General features: G+C 39.4%; 1 protein-coding gene across 8 annotated transcripts in view; it reads right to left on the bottom strand.

Moving 5' to 3' along the window:
- The window catches only part of AKAP11 (A-kinase anchoring protein 11), a 46,295-nt gene extending 29,097 nt beyond the window's left edge, over nucleotides 1-17,198 (bottom strand). For 2 of the 8 annotated variants that reach the window (XM_042977265.1, XM_042977224.1), the window contains exons 1-2: nucleotides 17,115-17,198; nucleotides 4,250-4,359 (exon numbers count right to left, since the gene is read on the bottom strand). In XM_042977265.1, the coding sequence (XP_042833199.1) occupies nucleotides 4,250-4,309 (60 nt within the window). In that variant the 5' untranslated portion in view covers nucleotides 4,310-4,359; nucleotides 17,115-17,198. Of the gene's footprint in view, nucleotides 1-4,249; nucleotides 4,360-5,825; nucleotides 5,943-7,187; nucleotides 7,393-9,801; nucleotides 9,903-13,643; nucleotides 13,739-15,770; nucleotides 15,884-16,434; nucleotides 16,469-17,114 lie in introns of those variants that run through there. The other 6 variants (XM_042977229.1, XM_042977252.1, XM_042977232.1 and 3 more) reach the window with 6 other exon arrangements.
- Nucleotides 17,199-17,649: the final 451 nt, after the last annotated feature.

Below are 17,649 nucleotides of genomic sequence, written 5' to 3' on the forward strand. Positions count from 1 at the left end.
AGCCTGCTTGGGATTCCCTCTTTCCTCTCTCACTGCCCCTCCCAGACTCGTGCCGTCCCTCTCTCTAAATAAATAAATTCATTAAAAAAGAAAAAAAGATCACAGAAGCAATGACCCTCAGTAGTAATGAGCATACCCAGCACCCAGATTTTGGTTTCTAAATACCATTTGCTAATAAAAGAACTACAGCTCCTTAGGAAAATGGCTGGTTCCAAGCTGGAGGCAGAGAAAACATGATGTGTGGATGGAACATCTTAATTGTGACAGAAAGCAATGAAGACCTCAGGGACCAACTGGGTCATTTCAAAAGAACACAGAAGCAATAGGTGAAGGGGATTAAGAGCACACTTGTTGTGAGAAGCACTGAGTGATGTAAAGAATTGTTGAATCACTATATTGTGTACCCGAAACTAATACAACACTGTATGTTACTTTTTAATTCCTTTTTAATTCCAGTGTATGTACATACATACATACACTGGAATTAAAAAAAGAAAACAGAAGCCAACTTGAAGGAATTCCTACTGGCCAAACTTGGGCATCTAAAGAATAAAAATAGTTAATGGATCATAACAACTGGATTAAAAAAAAAATCTATGAATCCATTAAAAGAGACAGATAAAAGGATGGGGGTTGGGGGAAAATATGTGTATATATAAGAATGCTGGATGACAAATAAGGAAAGAATAACAAAATTTAAAAATGCCATTTGTAACTCCCAAAGTAATTAGTGATTTAGGGAAAGATTATCAACGTATCCTAATCACTGGGTTAAAAGCTACTGGAGGAGAACAGGATATTCTCTCTCAGCATCATCCTACAGATTACTTAACTGTACTAATTACAAAGGATACATGTCTTTATATTGGTGATATCTGGTGATACTGGGGGAAGACCAAAGAGACACAATACCCAAGTAAGTGTGAATCTTGACTGGATCCTACCTAGATGAAGAACAAAGTAAAAATATCAAGGATATCTGAGACAATTAGGGAAATTTGTATATGAACTGCATGTTAGATGATGCTACTGAATTAATAATTTTCTGAGGGGCTCTCATGATGCTGATGTTCCTAAGAGATGCCTGCAGCATACTCTCACATGGTTTCAAAAGGGAAGTACGTTTGTGTGTGCACATGTATTTATATACACACACAAACAGAATGGGTTGGCAAAATGTTAACAGAGGGTGAACCTAAGTGAAGAGTATGTATAGTGTTCACTGTACTGAGTTTTTTTTCCTCAGCTTCTCTATGGGCTTAAAAATATTCTATGTGGCGCCCGGGTGGTTCAGTCGGTTAAGCATCCAACTCTTGATTTTGGCTCAGGTCACGATCTTGTGGTTTGTGAGATCGAGGCCCACATCAGGCTCTACACTGGCAGTGTAGATTCTCTCTCTCTCGCTCTCTCTGCCTCTCTCCTGCTCTCTCTTTCTCTCTCTCAAAATAAGTAAAAATAAACTTAAAAAAATATTCTAAGTTTTAAATGATTCTGTTTTCATTAATGAGTGGAGGTTTTCAGAATAATGTACAAACAACTCAAAAAAAGGAAAAAATCTGAAATCTGAACCTGAACTACTGATATAAATTCATGGCACTGAAAGGACAATGAGTACTCCTAGTACCCAGGTACTTGGTTCCTAAATACTATTCAGGGTTTTTTGGGAAAATAGCCAATTTCAGGTCTGAGGAAGGGTAAGTAGATGGTGAAGCTGGGTCAATCTGTTATACTAGAAAGTAGGGAAGCAATCAAAGAATTAAGAGCCTGAGACAAAACGACACAGGCACCAGCTTAGAGGGACTCCCAGGGACCAAGTTAGAGACCCTCTGAGCAACTTAAACTAATAAGTAAATGCATAAATGACTATAAATAAAAGATTGGAAAATACAGAATTTTTAAATCCATGCGTCGAGCAATACAAATGAATGAATGAATGAGAATAAACTCACTTGCATATTACACCAAATCACTAATCTGAAAATTGGTAATTCAAGGGCATTTACCATGTCTTTTTAGGAGATACTGTAGTTCATTTAACCTTAATGAGAGAAAGGTTTTCTTTAAGAATTCTCGCTAACTGGGGAGCCTGGATGGCACAGTGAGTTAGTTAAGCATCTGACTGGCTCAGATCATGATCTCACAGTTTGTGAGTTGGAGCCCCGCATCGGCTTCTGTGCTGACAGCTGAGCCTGGAGCCTGCTTCGGATTCTGTGTCTCCCTCTTTCTCTGCCCCTCCCCGCCTCATGCTCTGTGTTTTTCTCTCTCTCTCTCTCTCTCTCTCTCTCTCTCTCTCTCTCTCAAAAATAAATAATAAACATTTCAAAAAGTTAAAAAAAATAAAAGAGTTCTAGCTAATAAGTGTAAAAGGAATGATAACATTAGGAAAATCATCATTTTGCAGCTTCCAGGAAATAAGATTCTGGAAAGGGTCATCAAGGATGCCAAATAGACAAAAGGTTGCTGGAAAAAACAAGATACTTGCACACAGCCATGTATCACCCTCATAGATTATTTGATAACTAGAAAATATAAAATATACTTTTAAAATGGACAGTTCTGGCAGAGTGATTACCTTCATCAACTGATCAATTTTTGTATCACTGATCACACGAAAACCTGAAATTCTGTCCTCACATCATTCTATAAATTATTCTTGCCAAAAATGTTTAACCTGAATCTAATCAAGCATTTACACCTAACTTCTAGAATCTATGAAATGGAGAAGAAAGAGGAATAAGTTAAATACCACTGTGAAAAAACAACCAGACAGATCCAAAATGTGGGACATTGTACAAGAAACTGGTCCAGTCTGTTCAAGAAGTCAGTCTTGAATTTTAATAAATCAAAAAAAAAAAAAAAAAAAAAAGAGGGGAAACTCTCAGACCAAAAGTAACATAAATAAGTCATAATTATCGAGTGCAACTTAAGGCCTAGAAGCCTAGACTGAATCCAAAATGGGGGTGGGGAGGACTGCAAAAGAGATTTCAAGGATAATAAAGGAAATCTGAGTACATCTGGATATTGGATAGTAGGGAATTATACTGAATTTTCTTGAATGTGATCCTTGCACTACTTTTATACAATAACTGTATTATTGTTATGTGGGAGGATACTGTGATCCCTGGGAGAAGCACACTCAAGTATTCAGGAGTGAAGAGACATTAAGACCATAACTTTCAAGTTGGTTCTGCCACAAAGTAGACACGTGCGTGTACACACACACAAACACACACACACACACACACACACACACACACACACACAGAGTAAATAAAACAAAATACAACTGACCCTTGAACAACATGGTTTGAATTGCATGGGTACACTTACATGTGGATTTTTTTCAATGAACATGGTATGATACCATATATGTATTTTCTCCTCCTTATGATTTTCTTAATATTTCCTTTTCTCTAGAATTTACTTTAAGAACACAGAATATAATACATATACCAAATATGGGTCAATCAACTGTTTAAGTTATTGTTAAGGCTTCACATCAAGAGTAGGCTGTTAGTGGTTAAGTTTCTGGGGAACCAAAATTTGTACATGATTTCTGACTGCACAGGGGTTGATGCTCCTAACTCTGACATTGTTCAATGTTTACTTTATTAACAACTGTTGAATATGGTTGATTCGTATGAAAGTTTATGTGTAGGTGTGCTATGAATTTAACTCTTCTTTATGCTTGAAATTTTTCATAATAAAATGTTAGGGGAAAAAAAGGTCAAGAAATGGAAGAGTAACCAAACTGTCTTAAGAGGAAAAAAGAGGCTTCTTCCACCAACTACAAACAAAGGATCAGGAATCATATTTATTTTGCTCACTACTGATTATCCAATACCTAGCACAGCGCCTGGAATGTAATAAACACTCAAATTTACATTTGCTGAATGAATGAGTAAATGGTAATATTTTGGGGCAAAGGTAAAGGTACGTAAGAAAACTTATAGCTGATGTTTACATTGCTAAAAGATGGAAGATCTTGAGAAAATAAAAAACAGAAAACTATCTGTTGAGAAGAAATGGGGAGGCATTGCAATCTCTGGAAAATAAAGTTGACTGTCTCCATTACCTCATAACACTATTTTCATATATGCCAATTCTGCAAGATTTTAATATTACTAATTACAATATTGAGATTCGTTTAAAAATAAGAATATCATACAGCTGCTTAACGAGATCTTAAAAAGTGATCAACCTTTTTATTAAAACTATCACTAAAAGAAATCTAACACGGTGAACTTACTTTTCTGACAGATGCTCTAGTCTTCACGTGACTGTTTCTCGAAGTCTGGACGGCTGCCATAACTATATTGCTTTTCTGTGTAATCAATGAAGAATTAGTCCATAAAACACCTAAAGAAAACACATTAAAAGAAAACTACTGATTTCAGCGATTCAGGCAAGCATTTTGTCCTAAAATAAGGTCTTTAAATTCAGTCATTTAAAAAAATTAAAACATAAAACAAAAATTCTGAGACATAAACAATTATTATAAAGTAGTTTACCCTTATTTATTCAATCTCACTGCCTTTGTGAGGTTTTTTTTTGTTTTTTTATTTTTGTGTTTTTACAAATAAGAAAATACTTGAAAGTCTTAATAAGAAGTGTTTAGAAAACCTTTTAAAATCTAAAATAGTGAAGATTACAAAAAAATCCGAGCCTTCTTGCCTCCCAAAAGTCACTCTAACCCTACAGCAACCGTGAATGTGTGAATGTTTTTTACACCTTCTTATTTCTTGGGTAGAAATATTTGATAATATACAAATGAGAATATGAAATCTGTGTAGATAAAATAAAATCACATAAACAATAACAAATTCCTTATTTAGCCATCTTAACAGCATACCAATGACTAGAGTTAAAAAAAAATCCAAGTTAAATGATTAAGAGTACTTACAACACATGTACACGTGTATACACATACACACACATACACACACACACACACACACACACACACACACACCCCTCTTGGAAGAAACTCTGAAACTAAAGGACTTAAACTTTTTATCAATGTTTTAAGGCAGTACCTTTGAGAGTTCTGAATTAACCATTCAAAATTCACATCTGACCACACAGTACCTTGTTCATTTAAAATCTACTTGGACTCGATGCTATGGATACAGGGGAGAATAAAGCAAAATGGCCCTTGGGTTCAGAGCGTTGGAAGAAAAACATTTTATTATAGTAAAGAATGAGAATAGGAAGTGAATTCTAAATCATTAAATAACTAAAAAATTTGAATCAATAAAGATTTAAGAAATGGTTAGTTTCAACAAAACTGGCCTTACCAAGAATTAACCTAGTTGAGGTTTTCAAGGCATCCGATTAATGTAAGTTTACACTATGAAAAGATTTATACGCAAAATCAAACATCAACTAGTTTCCATCAGAACTGCAAAAAAAAAACCCTAAATTTCAGTGGAGTTCTAATTTTATACTCTTTCACCGTAGAGATAAAACCAAAGTATGTATGCATGCGCATAGATTCTATTTTTTTTTATTTATTTAGAGAGAGAGGGTGCGCAAGTGGGGGAGGGGTAGAGAGAGAGGGAGAAAGAGAATCTCCCAATCCGGGACTCGAACCCACAAACCATGAGATCATGATCTGAGCCAAAATCCCACGCTTAACCAACTTAGCCACCCAGGTGCCTCTAGGTTCTAATTTCTAATAAAGAATTATGATGCTATTCTATTCTGAACTAGGATAAATCCTAGTGGTCTCTTTAATAATAAAATGTGACTAATGACTAGAATTGAAGTAGGACTGTGAGAAAGGCAAGGGAGGTCTCAACAGTACAAGATAAAGAGCAACATACCAGGACTCAGAAGAGTACCATTTGTGTCCTTGTTCTTCCTCTCATTAGCTTGGTTTCCTCCAGGTAAATTGAAGTATCTTTGGATCTGTTTCCTCAATGCACATATCAACTTACTTACTGGAGAAGTTTATTGTAAGAATGAAATGGAAAATAATTTATAGGAGGCATTTTGGAAACTATAAATAATAGTTAAAAGAAAAATTAAAATATTTACTTACAGGCCAAAATGATCAAGGGGGCCAAATTCTCAAAACGAGGTATAAACATAAAAGTTTATGTGGCCAAGGCAAGACAATAATCCTTTTTACTCCTCTTTACCCATAGAGTTCTCTTCAACTGCCAGAAACCCTCAGAGGCAAAGGGACTTGCCTTAAGTACCATATAAAATACAAAGGCCAACACAAGGGTTCCAGAAAAGGAAAATTCTCAAACACGGCGCCTGAGTCAACTAGCATCTTTCTGGTGGGCAAAAGTGTAATGCAAATCTAAACTCTGAAAATATTCCTGTGCTATGATACAACAATTCTACTTTTGGGAACTCATCAAAGAAAACAATGATCCTAGAGCATCTAGGGTCCTAGTGAGAGCTTCTAAGGCTCCAAGTGCTTTACTAAGAGATTTACATGAAGATCTCATTTAATCCTTAGGACTGGTACAGTAGTACTACTCCAGTTTTACAATGAGAAAAACTGAGGCAAGGACGAGTTAAGCAACTCATGCAGGCCCACACAGTAAGCAGGAGAGCTGAGATTCAAATCCAAACCTTCAAACTCTAGCACCCCAGGTCTTAACCAGTATAAATGTTTGAAAAGGTGTTCAAACACCAGTGTTAAGGTCTGAAAAGGTATTCAAACACACTTTATACTGGAAAGAAATAAGAAGCACTCTAGATGCCAGACAGGAGAGTGACTGAGTAACTGAGATGCATTCCCTGTTGATGCAGTCATGTTAAAAATAACACTGAAGGGGGTGCCTGGATGGCTCAGTTGGTTAAGCGTCTGACTTCGGCTCAGGTCATGATCCCCCAGTTCACGGGTTCAAGCCCCATGTCAGACTCTGCTGACAGCTCAGAGCCTGCTCTGGATTTTCTGTCTCCCTCTCTGCCACTCTCTCTCTCAAAAATAAACATTAAAAACAACAAAAGTGTAAAAAAACCACATCTCTTCCTAAATAACTACAACACTGAAAGACAGAGGAACAGCGCACAAGGCATCTTCCCCTTCTCTGACTCCTGAAAGGGCCGAGTTGGGGAAAGAGATGGGAAAAAGCAATCACCTTTGCAGCTGCTAACCAAAGTCAATAATGAGCAAAGATTACACACTCAGGAAAGAAGGTGACTGGTTATCTAGATGAGCCGCTTACCGGAAGGTGCTGTGACATGCCAGGCCCCTGACAAGGAGGTTGGGGGAGGCCAGGGTGCTCTGAGACAACATCCCGGATTTGACACCTCTAATTACCCCAGTGCTCTACCTACAATACTCCTGAATAGCAGACTGGGGCAGAACACTCTTTTCACAGTGCAGTACTAAAGCAAATAGAATCCAGTATTTAACAGACCTATGAAGGAACATTAAAAACATAAAATAAAAAAGTAAAAATACACTAAAGACAAAAAAAAAAAAAAAAAGCCCAGACAAATATAATCATGTCACCCAAAACCCATATAATCTATTTTCAGACCACTACCTCAGAATTTATATTAATAAAAAAGAAACTATATTTAGTTCTGTATCTTCACTCATTTTCTGAACCCTACTCCATCTCTTTGTGTTTAACGTAACACGAGTAAAATATTATCTCACAAAGGGAAAAATCTATCAGAGAATAATCTTTGCAACAGCCTATCCAAGTGAATCCAACGTGAGACAGAGTGACTCATACCTCTGGTAAAGCAAAGAAAAAAAAAATGTATCTTTGGAAATGATGTGAAGACAGATGGGGGGAAAAGCAACAGAGCACGGTTTCTTCACCACCTTATATATTTCGAGGGAATGCAGTTTTAGCCAGATTTCACAAGAGGAGCAAAACTACAGTGTTTTCCCCTAAACACCTTTGTGTTATGATGGTAAACTTTTCACTGAATGCTTTTTTGATTTGTGCCCTATCACAGGTAAATAAACAAGAGTCCTAAACAAGGAATAAAACAAAGTGTGTTTCTGTACAAAGAAATTAGAGTGATCCAGATCATTTTTTGAAAGCAGATCAGAGAGAAGAAAGTACAGACAGACAGGGCAGAAAACTGAAAAGGACACAGGATACCATACCTGTGTCAATAAAGACACATACCATGAAATAATCAAAATCCCCTCAGAAGCAACCAAAAGGCAGAATGGATATTGCTAAAGACATCGGAACACCGAAGGAATCTTAAGAAATATCACAGAATACAAACAGATGAAAGCATTGGAAAACAATTATGAAGAGTATAGAAAACACACATATGGGGCACTTTGAATAAATTACACTTATCTTAGGATCCTGTGATTCCCCTTCTTAAAATTTATCCTACATATACACTTGCACAAAATTCATAAATATATATGTGAAAGAACAGTCACTAAGACAAAAAAAAAAACTAAAAATAATCTAGAAGCCCATCAATTCAAATAAATTATACTGCATTCGTATGACTGATTTTTACCAGCTGTTAGAATTAGATGAATACACACTGATGTGACAGCATCACCACAAAATATTAAGGGGAAAAGCAAATTGCAGAACAGTGTAAACAGTACACTCTTTACTTGTCATTAAAAAAAAAATTACATGAGCCAACTCTGTGTGTATATTTGTATAGGCCTCGGAAATACCATAATGGATATAGACTAAACTCATGATAGTGGTCATTCATGACAACTGGGACTTTTTTTTAATGTTATGAAATGTCACATACCTATAATATGGGAAGATGATACACTGTTAAGTAAAATAAGTTTCCACATGTTCACAGTATCCCATTTTTGGGTAAAATCTGTATAACTGCACATGTGTTATTTGTATATGCGACATAAAAGAGAACATGTACTAGATGAGTACATTGTTTTTTTACCTAAGTAGACGCAATTATGCTGGTTTTATTCTTCTGGATGTACAGAAGTTCTTTTATAATCAGAAAATAAGTACTTCCCACGTCTTTCCTCCTCTCCTCTGGCCTAAGAAATTTTCAAGTTGGCATCATCTATTTCCTGACCTTTTTATAGCATGAGTTAACCAAGCCAAGGAGTCTCTGAAACCCCTTCCTTGTCTTCTATCAACACTCTCGTCCTATCTTGACTCTCTTCCTATGGCACTGGTTCTCAAACTTCAGCACAGGTGTGGATCAGCTTATTTCTAACCCGTTCCACCCCGGAAGATCCAGATTCAGGAGGTCTACATGGAATCCTGAAATCTATACCTTTAACAAGTACCCTCTGTGATTTCTAAATGAGAACACTTCTGTCTCTCTAGGTACTACATTAGTCTCCTTCTCTAAATTTTTTTCACAACTTGTTACTCAAACGCTAATATTTCTAACCTTCATCCTTGTCCTTTGTGGTATTCAGTCTACCTAGTTTTCCAAGGATATTCAATCTCTACCTCTGATTTTAACTGTGCAAATAAGTCCCTAATGTCTATCTCCAGTTCAACTCCTGTACCTGTGTTTCAGTTCCTTGGGTCCAATTTTCTATTCAATACTTCTAACTAAATATCCCAGTTACTCCAAAATTGGTACGTCCAAAAACTGAATAAAACTTTCTCTCTAAACAATTTCTCTCCGTAGAGCCAGTAAACCAACTGAGCCAGCAGGCTAAGCTGGAAACTGGCTTTTCCCTCAATCCCTATAGACTACCACATCTAGTCAGTCACCAAATCCTGACCTGTCACCCTCCTAAGCTTCCCTCAAACCTACCCTCTCTTCCATCAGCTAAACTGTCATTTACTCTTCATGCATCAGTTGAAGGACCTCCCTCCTTGAGGAAGACTTGGCTCATCTTACCAATCCTTCCTTGCCCAAACAGTAGCCACCACCTCTGTGCTCTCCCAAGGTGGGTTGTCCCAGTCCATTTTTTTTTCCTGCTTCCTTCCTTTTGTGAATTTCTGGAGGACAAAAATGTTTTATTGTATTTATATTCTAACACAGAAGGCAAATCAAACATCTGCTGAATAAATAAAAAGTCTTTGAAGAGGCAAGTATACCTTCAAATGTTTCAATGGGTACTTCTACATTTAATGAATCATTATCAGCTTCCAGTAATTTCTAATTTTACAATATTTGATAACACAATAAATGCTCCAAAAACACGTGCTGGCCAAATTCCAAATGGCCAAGTGTTAAAATTAATATTCTGTTAAATATAAATACAACAAAGTGGGGCAAAAAATATGTGAAACATTAGTTTTCAAACATTAGGCAACAGGTAACCCAAGCTTTTGACTGCCAAAAGAAGGGAAACACTGGCCGCTGGCTACTTTCAGGTCACAGCACAGACAGGAGAAAGCCAAGTGTTCTGATGGTCTCAGCAAGTTGCAGAGGCAGAGATGAGAGTCTGGGAAGGCCAAGGTGGCTAGAACGTTCAGGGTACAGCACTGGAGAGAGAGCTCACAAAGACTGAGAGCATCAGAGAGTTGCAGATGGGTTCTTCTAGGGACCCTGGTCAAATACTGACCTATGCCAAGTGTCAGAGGTTGGGGAAATAACCACCAAACAGCAGCAGACCAAACAATACCTGGAGCCAGACAGGGTTTGGAATAATCTGCACCCCCACCAACCGGAGTGGAAAAAAAGCTGTGTAATATATCAGGCAATGGATGGGCTCCTCAGACGGAATTTACCTTAGCTGGGGGACTAAGGGAGCACTACAGTGAGGCTTTTCTGCAGGCGCACTAACAAAACTCAAAAGCAAGCCTCAAAACAATCTGACAGATTCCAAACAACCTAACCATGAACCCCAACTAAACCCAACACTTAAAAAATACAACAAAACTGAAAAAAAAAACACACACACACAACAAAATCGAGCAAGCAATAGCATAAACCTGAACAGCCAGCACATAGTCAAAAATTACCCGTGGAGGAGAAAAATATGACCCATAAGCAGGAGGAAAGAAGGAAAGTAGTGCAGACCCAGAAATGACAAATGGAAGGACAAATGGAATGAACAGAAAAGATGTCAAAATTATACTACGAGCACGTTCCATATACTCAAAAGGGAAGAGGAAAACATGATCATAAGGAGAGAACAGAAAATATAAAAGACCCAAACCAAACCTCTAGAGTTAAAAATAAATCTAAAATAAAACCATACTGGGTGCAATCAACAGCAGATTAAACACTGCAACAGAAAGTGAACTTCAAGACATAGCAAAAGAAGCAATCAAAACTGAAGCACAGAGAGAAGCCTACAAACAAACAAGGCAGCATCAGTGACTCACTGTGAAAGGTGAGTAACTGGAATCCCCAAAAAGGTGGGGGACAGGAGTAATCTATGAAGATAAAATGGCTCAGAATTTCCAAAAGTTGATGAAAACCATAAACTGACAGATACAAGAGAGATCAATGAATCCTAAGAAAAATGAACATAAAGAAAACCACACCAAGGTACATCATAACCCAGTTTCTGAACACTAGGGATAGAGAATTCTTACAAGCAACCAGAGAGAAAAGTATATATTACATAAAGAGGAACAAAGAAAGACAGCAGACTTCTTGTCAGAAACTATGCAGAGCCATAAATAAAACCGAGCAACATCTAAAAAAATGTGTCAACTGAGATATCTATACCCACAGAAAGTATCTTTTAAAAATTAAGGCAAAATAAGTTTATTTGAGCTAAAAAAAAAAAAAAAAAAAAAAGCTGTGAGAACTCACCACCTGCCAACCATCAGTAGAATAAAGGTTAAAAGAAATTCTATGGTCAAAAAACAAAAAACAATACCAGATAGAAGTCTGAATCTAAACAACAAGTTTAGAATGCCTGAAAGGGTAAATATGAAGGTAATATAAAAGCTTTTTCAGAGCTATTTTCTTTTTGTTTAATCCCTTAAAAAAAAACTATTTAAACTAAAAGTGATAACAATGTATGAACGGGGTTTACAACATACACAAGTAAAATGCGTTACAAAATAAAACAGAGTGTGGCGGGCTGGAATTAGAAAAATGCTGTTCCTTCAGTATACAAAAAGTGATACTGATAAGTTAAAGTTATCTTGTAAACCCCAGAGCAACCATTAAAAACAAAACAATAACACCTGACAGGCCAACAGTGGCATTAGGGTGAAGTATCTCTCCTTTCTGCAAAAATCAGGAAGCTAAGGCTAATCTTCACAAGATTCTCTAAGAGTGCAATTACATAATATATGTAAAAACAGTACCTGATATAGCAGGAATTGATATAGTGGGAATTCAAACGTTCGCTTCTTTCTTAGGAACAGACTTGCTGTTTAGCTTATAATATCTAAAAATACCACGGCTATCAGTTACTATTTTGTTTTTCCTTTCAAAACAATAATCAATCATATAAAAAGACCTAATTTGTGTTTGACCTAAATGATTATCTATTAAGATATTTGCTTCTCTAATTTCCTGCACACCAACAATAAATACAGCTAAAAAAAAAAAAAACTAAAATCTTCAGGCTGTGCTTTCAGTGTGAATACACAGCTTAGAAGTTGAAGCAATATTCTTAATCTTCTACATAACCCCCATCTACACGATTATTTTAACAAAAAATATGTTCAGAATTTTAACCTAGGAAAACATTTCTCTTTATCAGTGACATCTATTCTGCCATGACACAAAGAATTGTACTGGTGAAAAGACATTTAAGTAGCTCTTGCAAATAGTGATAAAGCTCCACCCTAACCCACCAGTAGCAGAAATGAGTGAATGGATCTGCTTTGCAAATGGCCCAGTGCTTGGCCCATAACGAGGCATTCTAAAAGCCTGTGCAGAACCTATTAACCGATAGGATATATCAAGCATTAAAAAAAAAAAAGAATGTGAAAGATAATTTTAAGGTTTCAAGCTTGGGGATGTGGAAGAAAAGTGGAGCCTTTGCCAATTACAGGGTAACCGGAAGACAGTGTTTATGTCAATGTAATATCCAAAGTCACCTAAAATATATACATTTAGTTGGGGAGGTCAGAACTAGTGATGTTACTACAGGAGTCATCTATATATACAGAGCTTGAAAGCTGATCCTAGAGACTGGGAAAGAACAGAGAAGATCAAGAAAGAATCTTAGGGGGCAACCATGATAAAAGGTTGCCGGGCAGGTAAACAAAGAACCACAAACAAGTGGCAGTTTGAAAAGGAGGCAAGGTAGAGATTTAGAAAAATTTAGTGTCACTGGAGTCAAGAGACAGTTTTATGTCTAGAGTGGTCAGCATTAAACTTATACTAAACTCCTGAGGGTAGAAATGATACTCCTTTCATCTCTGAATGCTGCAGGAGTCCATATCGTGGCACCTGCCACAAAGAATGCACTTAGTAGTAATCATACTACATCCTTACACTGTGCCAGTGAGGTACTGCTTAATTGCTGTTGAACAGAACTCACATTTCTCACAACAGAAGTTGCTGTTAATATATCCATCTTACATACAGAGAGACTGAGGCACGAAGCATTTACATAATTTGCCTTCATTCAGAAACCTAGAAGAATCCATCCTGAAAGAGACCGTTACTGGGAGCGAGTTCAATGCAGTACTAGGGGGGAAAATGCCAACTGCAGGATGTTAATGGACACCAGAGGTTCCCGTCATTCCTCTCTGTCCATCCCCTCTTTATTCGAGAACTTGTGGTACTCAGTCTAAGAAAGTACAAACTGTGAGATGCACCTAAGTCTCCTCCTCATCCATTTACCCATTCTCCTCTTCGCCGGTCCTCAGCCAACTGGACTACGAGTCCATACTCGACCCACAGGATTATCCGTCTAGAAATTTAGAATTAAGAGACGCAGATACTCGTTGAGACTCATGCTACAAAAGCAAAGTGAGTCTGGTGTTGGCACCACAGCAAACCAAAGTTTCATGCAAGCCAAAGTCAGGGGGAAGCAGAAACCAAGAGCCTTAAAGAGAGCCAATCGAAAAGGAATTGCTTCAAAAGACATAATAGCGTCCAGAGTGCCAAAGAACAGAGGAGCAGACACAGAAGACCACGTGTTCCCAGAGAAAAACTGGAAGAGTAACTGTCTGAAGATTTTCTAGTTCCCAGGACCCTAAGTTGGACTTCATGCAATGGGCTTCAGAAGCAACCCACCAAATGTGTTGACAAATACTTTTTTGTTTATTTATTTATTTTGAGAGAGACAGAGACCGTGCCAGTAGGAGAGGAGCAGAGAGAGAGGGAGAGAGAGAATCCCAAGCAGGATCCGCACTGCCAGAGCACAGCCCCACACAGCGCTGGAACTCAGGAACCAGGAGATCGGGACCTGAGGCAAAAGGAAGAGTTGGAAGCTTAACCAACTGAGTCGCCCAGGCGCCCCTGACAAACGCCTTTTTTAACTAAGTTCATTCAAAAGGGTTTGTGACCCTTGCAGCCAAATAACCCTCAAGCCATTAAAAAGGTCAAAGGAAAACCATTGACTAAGCAGCTACTATAAGCTTCAAAATAACCTTGAGGTATTTTGACTCTCACCATCAGGGATGAGGAAATAGAGACTCAGCTATATTAAGTAACAGATTTGCCTGACACCAAAACCCAAACTCTTTCTATCTTGCCTCACTTTCATTCTAGTTCCATCCAATCTGTTCCAGACCACCACACCATTTATTTACCTTACTTTTTCCCATGAAACATTCTCAGATTAAGCCAAAAGTGTTAACCTTTCTCCTTTTAGCCTGTTCAGTTTCTAATCTATTCATTTCAAACATCTTTCCTCTAGTAAGTATTTAACAATAAAATGAACTTTCATATGCAAAGATGAGTGGCAGCATGAAGGCATTTGAATCTGTTTGGTCTGCTTCTGAACTGATACAGTATTTTTCTTTTCCTTTCCCAAATTTACCAGTTGGTACAGCCTTAAGTCAAGCCCGAGCTAAGTGTAGATCACTTCCTGGACTCGTTCCGCTTTCATTCCCTCCAAATGACTGACTCTATTACTAAAATGCAGGCCACTTGACAGAAAAAGGACAAATTTGGCTTGCCTAAATAATTACCCTACCCAAAACTACTTCAATTATTTTTCAAAGGCAAGACAAAACAAATATCTACATCCTAAAAGCTTGAAACCCTTACCAAAAGGTTATAAAGACTAGGAAAAAAAAAATTATTTTTCTGTCCTTGAAAACCAGTTTGCCAAGAGGAATGGGAGGTCTTTTAAAATCTAGACCAGTCTCGGGGCGCCTGGGTGGCTCCATCGGTTAAGCGTCCGACTTCGGTTCAGGTCATGATCTCTCAGTTTGTGAGTTTGAGCCCGCGACTGGCTATGTGCTGACAGCTAGGAGCCTGGAGCCTGCTTCCCATCCTGTGTCCCCCAGTCTCTCGGCCCCTCCCTTGCTCATGCTCTGTCTCTCTCTGTCTCTCAATAATAAATAAATGTTTTAAAAAAATGAAACAATAAAATAAAATCTAGACCAGTCTCTTTTGCCCATTAAGTTTTTCACATTTTCTCCAAGCATGGAACAGAACTCCACTGCCGATTTACAAGTGGAAATTTCCCTAAAAATGACCAAAATATATCATCTGATTTGATCTGATTTCTTTTTCCAGACAGTATGTTCCTGGAATTAAAAAAAATAAATAAATAAGTGTACTATCCTTCTTCCAATCTCTAAAGGTAAAGGAGATTCTTCAGATTCTAGATTTATCCTAGGAATTTAGAAGCTAAAGCTCTCACTGTGGTTCAGGGTCTTCAGGAGGTCCCCTATCCTCAACAACCGAGAAATATCACTAGCCCAGGAGTATACCTGTAGGCCCTCAGCAATAGTGCAGTTACTTAGGTATATACACTAATCACTAGTTACCAGTTCAGCCTGGGAATCCGTTTTTCTGACTGCCTTACATTCTTTGATCTCTCATAAACCAAGCTGTTACAGCCACAACCAACAGTGAAATTCCCGGTCAACCCTGGGTATTTCTGCCAAAAAGAACATAAGAAAGTAAGAAAAACCATGTTACTACTTGAAAAGGGGACTAGGTGTTTAAAAAGATGCATTAAATTGCACTATTTTAACTGACACTAATCGTGCTGGGAACTGTGCTGTCATTTACTCTAAAATCATAAACAAGACACTAAAATCACCTCTGCATTACTGAGTACCTTATATTTTGAATACTCTGTATTTTCTATACATTTCCCTGACATTTAAAAATCACTATGAATCAATGGAACATCCCTAACAAGGTGGAAAGAAGCTAAGAAAAGTTTATATGTTATGCAAGGGACTGAATAATTATGATGCTGAAAAGAGAACCAAAATTTTTAACTCTGGTTTGCACTAATACCATCAGGTATGTGTCAGCTGTATTTCTCATCCTGAACATCTTAAGCCTAAACCACTTCCAGTTTAATAAGGTTTTAGAGGAGAGGGAAAGCAGAACTGTTACCAAGCTGTACCACGGTAGTGGTTTAGATTCTACTGCCACTGCCATTTTACCAACGTTTTTTAATACTTCGGTCACATCTACCTATTTTTGTGTAAAGCGAGGTAGGTGCCTGGAATTATAAAAGTACACCAAATCCATTCGCAATATGGATGGCCAGCATTTAAACCATCAACAAACAGCCTCGGAGAAATTTTGACAGCAAATCCAAACATCAACACTCCGAGGAGCTGCTTGACGCCTTCCGTTTCTGTCACAAGACTTGGGTTGCGCCTGGTTCCAACGCTCGGACGTTCTGACAGTGAAGGATGCTGCTCGGGGACAAAGTGCAACGTCCTCCTCCTCCGGTATACGCTCCTGTGCGCGCACTACGAACACAAACTAAGCACACGCACCGCTACGCACCGAAAAGACCCGGCTCGGAAGACCATTCTGGGGATGGAAACTGAGCCTGTCATTCAAAGGGGCTGCATGCAACTCGGCCCCCACGCTCCGGACCCAGAAGACCCGTCTCGAGCCCGAGGATGTCCCCTCCCCCCGAGGCCCGGTGCCATGGGATTCCTCCCTCCGTCCCGCTCCTCCCGCTCTCCTCCCACCGCCGAGCGAAGGCGCAGCTCTGGGCAGCCCCGCAATCAGAGCAGGGACTGCAGACAGAGAGGCTGGGGCGCCCGAGCCGGGCCGCCCCATCCACCGCGGCCCCGCACCACGCCGCCACCCCGGCCAACGCGCGGCTTTTGCTGCGGGCGGTTCCGCACCCGCCTCACCTGGGGGCCGCAGCCTCCGCAGCTCACAGGCATGTCACCGGCCCGCAACGACCAGTCGCGCGAGCCGCCGAGCAGGCGGGCGCCCCCTCCCGCACCAGCCCCCGGCCCTCCCCCCCTCCCCGCCTCCCCGCCTCCCCGCCTCCCCGCCTCCCCGCCCCGCGGGCCCGCCCCCGCCCTGCCCACCCCCGGCTTCCGCCGCCGCAGTTCCAGACCGCAACACCACCTAATCCCCACACCTCCCACTCACTCTCGCGAGAGGGTGCGGCGCCTCTCGCGAGAAGAATTCTGTGACCAAGCCCGCGCAAAAGTGGGTGGGCTTTTAAAAAATGAAAGAACGAACAGGAAAAACCTTCCCACGTGCTCTGGGGCTGCTAGCGGATCGGCCCCGCGCGTCTCGTGACGTCCAAGCGGCCGCTCTATTGGCCAGGATCCGCTCAGCCGTGGGAGCTTTAAACTCCAGGCTGACCTACGAACCTGCGGCGAACGTCTTGCGCGCTTCCTGATCCGTTACCATGGAAACGGTTTAACCCTTTCC

Source organism: Panthera tigris, chromosome A1, assembly GCF_018350195.1.
Source record: "Panthera tigris isolate Pti1 chromosome A1, P.tigris_Pti1_mat1.1, whole genome shotgun sequence".
NCBI classification, from domain to species: Eukaryota; Metazoa; Chordata; class Mammalia; order Carnivora; family Felidae; genus Panthera; species Panthera tigris.